The 12,454-nt window shown below is 47.0% G+C and overlaps 1 protein-coding gene across 1 annotated transcript in view; it reads left to right on the forward strand.

Annotated features, from left to right (window-relative positions):
* cdk14 (cyclin dependent kinase 14) overlaps positions 1–12,454 on the forward strand; it is a 269,156-nt gene that overhangs the window by 131,008 nt on the left and 125,694 nt on the right. Inside the window, exon 8 of the mRNA XM_079240348.1 lies at positions 2,554–2,677. Coding sequence (XP_079096474.1) covers positions 2,554–2,677 — 124 coding nt within the window. The remainder of the gene's footprint in view (positions 1–2,553; positions 2,678–12,454) is intronic.

Consider the following 12,454-nt stretch of genomic DNA (forward strand, 5'->3'; position numbering starts at 1 on the left):
TCCTCCGCATCGAGAGGAACCAGTTGAGGTGGCTCGGGCATCTGGTCAGGATGCCTCCTGGACCTCCCTGGTGAGGTGTTCCAGGCACGTCCCTCTGGGAGGAGACCCCGGGGAAGACCCAGGACACGCTGGAGGGATTATATCTCTCGGCTGACCTGGGATTTCCTCGGGATCCCCCCCGCAGAGTTGGCAAATGTGGCTGGGGAGAGGGAAGTCTGGGCTTCCCTGCTTAGACTGCTGCCCCCGCGACCCGACCCCGGATAAGCAGCAGAAGATGGATGGATGGATGGACTGATGGATGGATGGATGGATGGATGGATGGACTGGACACCTCCACGTCACCGTGACACTCACCTTAACAGTCACTCTAGTAATGCAGCAATCCTCATATATTACTTGTTTTGCATACATGAGATTGGTGAGGGGCTGAAACAAACTGGCATCAGAACAAGAGTGTGTTCCACTACTTTTCTTCTTTGCCAAACCGTTTTGCAGTAATCAGTCACATCTAAATCTTGTATTGAGGCAAACCAGTAAAACAACCAGATTTCCAACTGGATTAAAACAGTGCTTCTAAGTAGTTTTATCTTCTGAAATAGGGCTGTGTTATAACCGAATAAATAGCTATTGTTTATTTTCCGTGTACAGATCTCTATCTGTCAGCTGTCCTGTTTTGGCCGGGAAACTCGTGTTTCTTACTTGTCTTTGCCGGATTGTTATTTTCTCGTAAATCTCTTGTGTTATGACATGGGGAGAAAATACACCAATATGAGGAGACAACTCCTCTGCCCCTCCAGAGAATAAACATACAGCAACCATATAACTTCCATTTCCACATGCAAAGGAAATGCTTTCCAGCGTGGTTAATCAGATTCCTCCCCCAGCCAGATGGACATCCTGCAGCTTTCTGACACCAACATGGTGCTCACTGCCTGTTCTGAAGCTGTGAAATCTGCCCGTTGTGAGGATGGATGCCATTTACCTGCTTGGAAACTCAAGGCGTCCCGCATGCGGCACGTTGGAATGCAAACGGATCACCAGAAAAAGACGTACGAACGTCTGCTCCACGCCTCGACCCTAAACATTAAAATGCAGACTGAGCCGAGGCGTCTGCAGACAAAGTGAAAGAAGAAGAAAGCTGCTGTCTGAGTCAGTGAATTCGTTTCAGTCTAACAAAGTGAAAGCGTTTCTGAAGTGTGTTTGATATACATGAGTAAACACACAAATTTCCCTCACCGTGGCTCATCTCTCCCGCCGAGCAGAGGCGGGGGAAACGCTTGACCTGGCAGCTCCGGATGCCAGGCGGGGCCCGGCCCTGATTGGACTCCACGGCGCTCCGGTTGGGTTAATTGGCTGAGACGAGGGTACGAGTGAGGGGAGAGAAACGAGATGGAAGCTGAGGAAAATGAGGAGCTGGATGGTGCACGCCTCATTATGTATTGACTGACACATCTGGGGAGGAAAGGGGGGGGGGGGCAAACCAAAAGTTTGTCAGGATTTAGTTTGTTGTGAAGTCGGCAGAGTTAGTCTGGAGTTCGAGGCGGGTTTGTTTAACTGGCTGCAAAGATGTAGATTTGATGGATTAATATTCACTGCTGACATTTCAGTGGATGTGTGTTCATGCATTTTCCATGAGGATGTTTGATGAATGCATCTGCAGAAAAGCTCTTTTTCCCCTTTTTAAATAAAGACCTTTAAAAACAGAGTTATCATGTCACCTGGATGATGTTCATGTGTTTTATGCCTCGTTGCGACTGCAGCGTGAACGGTACGTGGTCCTGAACGGACATGCATGCACACAGGATGAAACCACACCAACAAGCAACAGCCTCCGGTGGTTAGAAGTGAAGCCTAAGTGGAAGTACCAAAACCTGCAGTTCCCCCTTCATCCACTAGGGACCTTTTTTATTACTCTGCTGTTTAGAAGTCATTTAATCTCAAAATTAGGGGTGTGTCCTTGTGATTGACAGGTACCTGATGTTTGGCTGTCACACTGAGTGTGACTAGGCTTTAACCCACCTACTTCAGCTTAGTTAGCTGCTTAACTCCTGTTAGCTTGTAGCTACAGCCGGTTGGAGTTTGCGAGACATCAGTCATCCACTCCATGCTCTCAGCTCCACCTCTCAGCACGCATCACGCTGCCAAGATGGCGATGGTAGGAACCAGCCAATGAGCTTCAGAAACCTGGTGGTGATGTCACATTGGCTCCACCCATCTTTTATGTACAGTTTACGGAGACCACACAGCAGACCAGTGTCTCACAGTCCTACCTGCTTTCGAGGGAACCCTTTAACAGACCTGAATGAAAAAAGCAGCTCGTTAACAGGAAGAACTTGATGAAGTATATTAGTCTGAATCAGGTCTGCACCTGCAGCTGCTCCGGCTTCCCAAGGTGGACCAGATGTTGGCTGCTCTCTGGACTCCGGTGGTTTCAGTGTGTTCCTTTATGACGGAGGCAGAGTCTGTCCTCATGCATGACATTCACCACACCTCTGTGAACGCGATGCCTGCTCAGAGTCATGCTGGAAACGGATGTTTTCTTTATGTTTTCAGCTCTTCCTTTTCCAGCTGCTGAGAGGCCTGTCGTACATCCACCAGAGGTACATCCTTCACCGTGACCTGAAGCCTCAGAACCTGCTCATCAGCGACACCGGAGAGCTCAAACTCGCTGACTTTGGTGAGTAATCTGCAGACGGAAGGAGAAGCTCTTCATTTTGTCCTGCGTGCATGGAAACAAGATGCTGATGGGAATGTAGTGCAGCCGAGTTTCTGGAGTTTATCTGCTTCTGTGGATGTCTAGCGCCTCTCCTGGTGAATGTTCCTGCTGAAGGAGGAGTCAGATGTTGTGGAGATGCTGCAGCGCTTCATATGACGGGGTGTTGGGACCGGACATGATGGAGGTTTTAGCTACCACTGCTCATTTAGGGATGCTGGCGGAGCATCCTGGTCCTATTCCAGGTTCTGGAATTCTGATCTGCTGGTGCGGGTTAGATTTAATCTTCTATGGAAAGTGATGATATGGAACGATCTTTACTATTACAGAGAATAGAATAGAATAGAATAGAATAGAATAGAATAGAATAGAATGGTCTTTATTGTTACTGTACCAGACTATAGACTGAGATTGAGCAACATTTCACTTGTGCAAAACAAGAATTAAAAAACACAAAATATAATAATGAATTGAATATAATTCATTATATATAATTCATTATATATAATAATGAATTATTCACTTCATGAAATGAAGTGAATAAGATGCAGATTGAACATGTGATTGTACAGATCTGTGTCATCCATCCATCCATCCATCCTTCTGACTGTGGAACAGGTGGATTTGCTGAAGTGTATATTCTTAAATCAAACCCTCCCTTCCTTTGGCCCATCCATCCATCTCTTCCACCCCCACCCCCTACTGCCCCCATCAGATGGGAGCTTCATCAATAATGCAAACCTGGCATTAGAGCAGGAACATTACTATGATGGAAACGAGAGGAAGAAAAATAATGAAGAGAAGGAAAATCCCTGGACTTCTTAACTGCTAGCACCAAACACAGAGCCGGCCGTGGCCTGAGGGGAAGGCAAGCATGTGTGTGTTTATGTGTGTGTGGCTGCCATCCCTCCCAGCAGGAATGCTGTGGTTGGACTGAATGGGAGGAACAGTGAGAGGTTTCACAGCGGCAGGCTGAGATGTGGGTTTCAGTTCATGTCAGATTAATTTTAAATGATTCCAAAATGAAATAATTATTTGTTAAATGAACTAAATTTCTTCTTTGTAACCAGGTTTCCATCAATCCATTTTTCTTTTAAATTGGTCACTATAGAACCCTAAAAACAGAAAACAGCTGTATCTGTAGGACCCTCAGGAACTCAGAACCTGTAGAGATGACCTGCAGACGTCCTGAATATTCAATGTGTTTCCATGGTTACCTAATGTTGGCTTTAATGACATCACATCCTCCTCATCAGCTGTGAGAAACAGGAAGTGGTGGTCTTGTTGTGAAACAGACTGGTGAACGATGGTGTTGTTCTGTGGTGGAACCGTTATGGAGGTCATGTTATGGCGTTTCTCATGAAGACCAGCTGATAGGTTCAGATCATAGACTGTATATAGAGATGGGCGGAGCCTCTGTGACATCACCCGTAGGTTTCTGAAGAGCTGAATTGAAGCTCGGTGGGCGGTTCCTACCATCACCATCTTGGCAGCGGCATGCGCGTCGTCTCGCCCGGAAAATACAAATATGGGCAAAGAGGTGGAGCTGAGAGGGGGGCTGTGAGCGTCATGGTGGATGATTGACATCGAGCGAACTCCGAGCTTTCTGTAGCTAAGAGCTAACCGAGCTAACCTGGAGATAACAGGAGCTAACCAGCTAACGGAGGTAAGCAGGCTAAAGCTAAGTCATGTTGTTAACCTGCTGAAAACTACGGTTGTTCTACGTTCTTCTGACTTGAAGCGGGAGATAGGGTGCCTGTCAATCAAAAGGACACGCCCCTAAATATGCCAAACTTCGAGATTAAATTACTTTTAAACGGGTGAGTTCGAAAAAAATTCACTCCCCCCCACAGTTGTCATGAAGGTAAACCTGACCTATTAAACCTAAAATGCATTTTTTAACCAGGCTGTAAACATGTTTATTTCTGCTGTAAACATGTTTATTCCTGCTGTAAACATGTTTATTTCTGCCATGAAGTTTGCCCTTTTTACATGGGAGTCTATGGGGATTTGCTTTGTTTTGGAGCCCCTAGCAGATGAAGGGGGAACTGCAGTTTTTCTGCACTTCCGCATAGGCTTCACTTTTAGCAGCTGGTGGTTGCTGCTGCAGATACAAGGAACTAATCTAGAATCTGGTTCAGATACCAGAAACTGGTCCAGAATCTGGTCAAGATACAAGGAACTGGTCTAGAATCTGGTTCAGATACAAGGAACCGGTCTAGAATCTGGTTCAGATACCAGAAACTGGTCCAGAATCTGGTCAAGATACAAGGAACTGGTCTAGAATCTGGTTCAGATACAAGGAACCGGTCTAGAATCTGGTTCAGATACCAGAAACTGGTCCAGAATCTGTTTCAGATACAAGGAACCGGTCCAGAATCTGGTTCACATGCAAGAAACTGGTCCAGAATCTAGTTCAGATACAAGGAACTGGTCCAGAATCTGGTTCGGATACCAGAAACCGGTCTAGAATCTGGTTCAAATACAGGGGAATCTGTCCAGAATCTGGATCACATACGAGAAACTGGTCCAGAGAAATTTATTCAGATACCAGCAAGGGGTCTAAAACATGGTTTAGATACAAGGAACTGGTCTAGAATCTGGGTCAGATCCCAGAAGTCAGTCTAGTATCTGGTTCCGATACAAGGAACTGATCTGGAATCTGGTTCAGATACAAGGAACTGGTCCAGAATCTGGTTCAGATGCCAGAAACTGGTCCAGAATCTGGTTCAAATACAAGGAACCGGTCCAGAATTCGGTCCAGATGACACGAACCAATCCAGAATCTGGTTGAGATACAAGGAACCAGTCCAAAAGCTAGATGTTTGACATCAGATGAACCTTTTCAGGAATCCACATCTGAACTGGGGCCTAAACCCTGGAAAACCCTCCATCTCTCTGCCTCAGACCACCTGGAACAGGGACCTTCAACGCAGGCCCTTGAGGGCCAGTCTCTAACAGGTTTTCTTAGTGTCCCTGCTGCAACACACCTGACTCAGACTGAGACAATGGGAAATGGGAAACGGATTCTGTTCCCATTCTGGAACATCATCCGTGATGTTGGTTCATTTATATGATGTTTTCCTGTCCGTTCAGTGCTGTATGTCTGTGCTTTGTGTTGCCATGGAGACGTGGTAAGTGCACCGTCTTCAGTTTTTGGGTGGCGTTGTGGATCCTCTGGTCTCCACCTTGCTGGACCGGTTCATTCGGCAGGATGAAGAGTTAGCAGAGGAAATGAGTCATCATCCTGTTGCTTTATCGTCTCATGGAGGAGGATCAGAAACCGCTGCAGGAGCTCTGTGTTCCTGCTGCTGGACTGCATCCAGATGCTTCCCTCTGTGGGTTTACTGACTTTTTAATGAGCACAAATAACTCCCATGTTCTGTAAGTGAGACTTTAAGGAGGCCACATGTCGCAGGTAAGCTAGCTACGCAGCGTGTCGGTGCTGATGTGGAACTGATGTGGAGCGCCATATTTTCTGCCTGAGCAGTAGTTTCTAGCTGTTTCAGGGAAACTCTGCTTGCATTCCACGAGACAGCTGCAGGGAAACGAATGAACTGAGAGGCTGCCTGAGTTATAAAAACCATAATCAGCATGGTGAAAATTTCATTCATTCAGACGCAGAAATATTTAAGCTTTTACAGCTGCATCCCCCTCCTCTGTTCTAAGCTCTCAGGACTATGTCCTCCCACCACCACAGTTTGTAGATTCACACCAAGCTGAAAACCTTCTGCTGATTTGCATGTAAAATCCGGCAAAATGTTGATGTTCTATGTCAGGATGTAAATGGTAAAATGGGAGGCTAGTGAAAGGATCACCCTGAAAAGTGGAAACAAAGAACAGAATTCTCCTCACAGACCAGTTGCTCCCTGTAGATCGGAACATCCTGAAAACAGTCTGCAGACCAGTCCAGAAAATCTGAAATTATAAAGGACAATAAACCAGTTTCATGAAAGAACAAAAGTCTTGTAACGACGCCTGGCAGCTTCCAGCTCCGACCCAGTCTGGTGGTGCAAAGCATGGAAGCTGCGGCTGTCGCTGAGCTTTCCGTCGGCCTTCTTGGAGCAAAGTGCTGCTCATCTCACACAATGAGAGCCAGTCGCAGTGACCGCATGCTACTTATAGAAACGAATGTAAAGGCAGGCAGACGCTGCTCATAGCTAGCATACCTTGAACGTGTCTGCGGTTCTGCCCATCTGGTTTTATCGCTTGGCGTCCTCAAAGCTCAGATCATCCCAGGTGGAGTTACCGGAACAGAAGTGGGAAAATAACGATGTCCTGCAGGAAAAAGGATTTCTTCATTCCTTTCAGAATAAATTCATTATAACAGATTTAAATGAAGAGATAAAAAAAAGAAAATAAGTCTGAGTTATGAATCAGTGTTATGACTGCTATCTCTTTGCCTTTAAACTGTGAGGAACGTTTTCACATCTAACAGCCGGTGTTTGTTCAGAAAATGCCAGTGACCTCCTGATAAGCTGCAGGACATATCTGGGTCATTGGTTTGCTGTTTAGCAGAAGCTAAATGCTGTTAATCAAAGCTAATAGGCGTTGAACTGATCGTACTTTCAGTTACTGTTATTTGTTATTTTATTTCAGTTTTTGTGCTTTCTTTTCTAAAAACACCCATAATGCTTCTGATGCTTTTATATAAAGCACTGTTGAAATGTGTTGTACAATAAACTGGACCCACCTTACAGAGCAACGCTAACATGACTCGAGATGGTCGGGCTGGTTTGCAGCAATGAATACATTAAAATTCATATAAATACCAAAGAAGTGACAGAACGATCAGTAACTACCCTGGTTTAGTTTTATGGTCTTCTTACACTGTTCAGCAGGAAGCAGTCCCAGAAACTGTCCCACATGCAAAGACAAGTCCATAACACGGATGGAGACAGTTTCATGCTTCAACGCCTCGTCTGGCCAGAGGGAAGATTAGCGCCCCTAGTGGGCAAAATTTACACATTCATTCATTCAGTCATTCATTCATCATCCTCACCACTTAGTCCGATGAAGGGTGGCGGGGAAGCTGGAGCCTATCCCAGCAGTCTTTGGGTGAAAGGCAGGGTACACCCTGGACAGCTCGCCGGTCGCCAGTATCCCTTTAAGTTTTAATTCCCCCACTGTGATTGGTCAGGTTTGGAAAGTGCATGGAGAGAACATCATTCCATGTATGTGCATGTGTGTGTATGCATGTGTGTGTATGTATTAACAAATAAAAAAGCCTGAAGCACTTCATGGACAGTCCACCAGAACCTTCCTGTCCTCCATTGTTTGATTTCCTTGATTTTGCTTGTGTTGTTCTCACTCTCATATGTAAGTCGCTTTGGATCAAAGCGTCTGTTACATGACTGTAGAATAGACGAATAGAATAGAATAGAATAGAATAGAATAGAATAGAATAGAATATGTACATGCATGTGCATGTGGTTGCGTGTGTGTGTCTGTGTGTACATGTATGTGTGACTGGATCTGACAGTCTTGATGGATGAAGATGTGTTTTGTTGTTTTTAATGTAAAGCATGTTGTCTTGTGATTTGTATAAATAAAGTTTGTTTGGATGTGAGGAGGATTTTCACTCTGATGATGATAATGATGATGATGATGATGATGATGCACCTGGATCTTACATGGTCTGCTTGTTGAAGGACCATCTGTGACATTAAAAGGGACTCTCTCTCTCTCTCTCTCTGTCGTTCTCTCTCTCTCTCTCTCTCTCTCTGTCGTTCTCTCTCTCTCTCTCTCTCTCTCTCTCTCTCTCTCTCTCTCTCTCTCACGCTCTCGGACCTTTGCTGCTGGTTTCTATGGAAACGGATCAAACGACTAGCGTCCCATTCAGGCGCGCCACAGACAGTGACTCGTGCACTGCGGTGAATGAAAGTTGTCTTACAGACTGGAGGTTGGATTTAGATTTCAGCCAACTGAAGCATTGTGTTTCCTGCTCCGAGTGGTACTGCAGCTCGCTAATGTGTGTGTGTGTGTGTGTGTGTTTATTCTGTGGTTATGCTGTGGAGGAGCAGCTGCTGGGATAATGGTGTGTGAGGAGTGAAGCAATGTGACAATGGAGCTGCAGGAATGTTGCAGGAATCCAGCGCAGACTGTTTGCATCTCCCCAGTGGTCGTTCCCACCAAGCGCTCGCTGCAGAACCAGGACCGGCGCGTGTGCACGGTTGTGTGTGCGTGTGGTCGGCTTGTGGGTCGCTATGGGTTGCATGTGGTCTTGTTGAAGCTCAGTAGTTGATGTGTGTTTCAGTCTAAACCTGAAACTTATCTAAATGAAGCTGTCAGAAGTAGCATTGTCAGGGTGTGTGTGTGTGTGTGTGTGTTGTTAATGAGCAGACTGGATTGAGATCATTCCAGTCTGCAGTTTGTGCAGAACTTCACAACCTCCCACGGTTTGAAGTGAAGCCAGCAGAAATAAACTTGCCAACTGTGGGGGAGTGAATTTCCTTTATAACCGGTGGGTTTCAGTGTCGTTTAGTCTTGAAAGTCAGCATGATGAGGGGCGTGTCATTTTGATTGACAGGTATCCACCGACAAAAAGGCAGAGTGTAGTACAACCACAGAACTTAGCCAGCTAACGGCGCACCTTAGCTTTAGTCCACCTACCTCTGTTAGCTCCTGGTTAGCTTCTGGTTAGCTCTTAGCCACAGGCATGTTGGAGTCCACTAGATGTCAATCATTCACCCCCACCCTCACAGCCCCCCTCTCACTTCCACTTATCTGCACATTTCTGTATTTTATGGGAGCAACGGCAAATATATTGGTTGAACCCGTGTGAGTAGATTAAATTTTTATTCCTAGTGTCTCACATTTTAGTTGCAAAATGTGACCATTTAGTTGCAGTCTGGAGCCCTGTCTTTTATTTCTTTATGGATCATTACTGGTGTTTCAAAGGTGGGAATGAACCCTTGTTTCTCCTGACTGATTGGTCGACATAAATGTTGGTCATCACAACCAAACAACGCTGGTTTATCATTCTCCGTGTCAGAATTTTCACATTTAGTTTTGCAAAGCTGTTGCAGTGAAACTAAAAGTGGTTTGTATACAATCACTTCCGGGCTACAATCTGCTACGTTTTCCCAAGATATTAATCCTGCAGCATCACCAGGCTGCGATTTGGATCATCACGCCCAACAAGTCATGCTAAGCTTCATGCACACGCCCGCATCATAGAAATAACACATGAAGGAATCTGCCATACCGGTTCCATGGCCGTATGGCAGTTCGGTGGCAGTTCGGTGGTGGTGCGGCAGTTCCGTGGCGGTTCCATGGTCGTGCGGCAGTTCGGTGGCAGTGTGGCGGTTCCATGGCCGTGCGGCAGTTCGGTGGCAGTGTGGTGGTTCGGTGGCAGTGTGGTGGTTCGGTGGCAGTGTGGTGGTTCGGTGGCAGTGTGGTGGTTCGGTGGCAGTTTGGTGGCAGTTTGGTGGCGGTTCCGTGGCGGTTCCATGGCCGTGCGGCAGTTCGGTGGCAGTGTGGTGGTTCGGTGGCAGTGTGGTGGTTCGGTGGCAGTTTGGTGGCAGTTCCGTGGCGGTTCCATGGCCGTGCGGCAGTTCGGTGGCAGTTCGGTGGCGGTTCCATGGCCGTGCGGCAGTTCGGTGGCAGTTTGGTGGCAGTACCGTGGCGGTTCCATGGCCGTGCGGCAGTTCGGTGGCGGTTCCATGGCCGTGCGGCAGTTCGGTGGCAGTTTGGTGGCGGTTCCGTGGCAGTTCCGTGGCGGTTCCATGGCCGTGCGGCAGTTCGGTGGCAGTTTGGTGGCAGTACCGTGGCGGTTCCATGGCCGTGCGGCAGTTCGGTGGCAGTTTGGTGGCGGTTCCGTGGCAGTTCCGTGGCGGTTCCATGGCCGTGCGGCAGTTCGGTGGCAGTTTGGTGGCGGTTCCGTGGCGGTTCCATGGCCGTGCGGCAGTTCGGTGGCAGTTCGGTGGCAGTTCGGTGGTGGTGCAGTGGCAACAGCATAGGTGATGCGGCAGCCTGGTTGCTGTGCAGCTTAAGTCCAGGTGCCTGTGTTGCCCTGAAATGACAGTAGTCTTTATATTTATATTTATACTTGAGATGTTTTATGACTCGGACTGGACCAGACTTGGTATAAACAAGTCTGAGCTGTTCAGCTGGTCTGCAAACCTCCAGTAGACCACTCGATGGAGGAACCGACCCAACTGACCCGTTGGATCTGAAATCTCCATGTGCAGGTATTGGATAATTCAGGATCTCCTTTGTACTCTGACTGGTCAGAGGAGGATTTTCTCCAAATCAGGTATTTTCCATCCCATCAGTCAGTTTCACCAGCAGACATCACATTTCATGCCTTCCGGGTAGAGTAGCTTCTAGTCCGCATGCTCTTCATCCTGGAATTACTTTCCCCGTTCACCTCCTTCCCCATCAGCCTCTGTCTGAGGAGGACGAGATACAAACTGCCTCCACATAAACTTCAGAAGGTGAAACGGTGGACCAAGTCTATTTTAGTCCTTCTTGCCGTCATTTCTGGCTTTGCCTTCCTCCTCTTCATCTTCCAGCCTCAGCCTGGTGTGTGTGATAGAGAAGGCTAATTATCTGGTAACCTTCGTCCCAGTTCCTCCGTGGACAGGCAGACGGGTCACCTGGAGCGCCGCATCAGGTGAAGGAGTTTCTGAATGTAAAGGTCAGATGTTTGAAGTATTCCCTCCTCTCCTGTGGGACTGCTGGGGTATGGGGGGGTGAGGTTGGGGCTCTTTGTCATCCATGCTTCTGTCAGGTTGCAGTTGCATTCCTGCTGAACTGTGCAGGATGACTGAAATGTCAGAATGGAGGGGATGGAGGGGTATGGAGGACTCGCTGAGCCCTCCGTAGCCCTCCTTACAGGCTGAAGTCTTTATGCTTTAATATCGTCGCCAAAATGTTGCATCCGCACAAGATCTGCTGGAATTCCCGACGCCGTTCCGGAACAGGAAGTTCTCAGATCCGCTAGTGAGCTCAGGATGATGATTGTGAAGGATTTTCTCTCTGGAAGGTTGACACATGAAGTCTGCTGCTTTTTACTGAACCTGCAGCAGAAATCCGATGCTTGTTTTAAAGTCCTCAATACGTTACGGCCTTCCGTCAAAACTTTCCTGAATAAAGCGCTGAGTGGTGGGATGGGGTTCTCCTGGGAATTCCTGTGTGTGAGGAAGAGCTCTGATTGGTGGATCAGCTTTTCACACGCGTCAACAAGTAGGTGTGCAGCTGCTTCATTTAAACTTACAGTAAGTCCACAATTTGATCGGTGAACAACGGACCAATGATAAGAGGATGGATGATGATCCATCCATCCATCCATCCATCAATCAACCCATCCATCTACCCATCCATCTACCCATCCACTCATCCATCCATCTGTTCATCCATTTTTCAATCCATCCATTCATTCTTCAATCCATCCATCTATCCATCCATCCATCCATCCATCTGTTCATTCATCCATCCATTCTTCAATCCATCCATCCATCCATCCATCTGTTCATCCATCCATCCATCTGTTCATCCATCCATCCATTTTTCAATCCATCCAACCATCCATCCATCCATTCTTCAATCCATCCATCCATCCATTCTTCTATCATCTATCCGTCCATCCATCCATCCATCTACCCATCCACTCATCCATCCATCTGTTCATCCATTTTTCAATCCATCCATTCATTCTTCAATCCATCCATCTATCCATCCATCCATCCATCCATCCATCTGTTCATTCATCCATCCATTCTTCAATCCATCCATCCA

This window comes from Telmatherina bonti (genome assembly GCF_933228915.1).
Source record: "Telmatherina bonti genome assembly, chromosome: 5".
NCBI lineage: Eukaryota > Metazoa > Chordata > Actinopteri > Atheriniformes > Telmatherinidae > Telmatherina > Telmatherina bonti.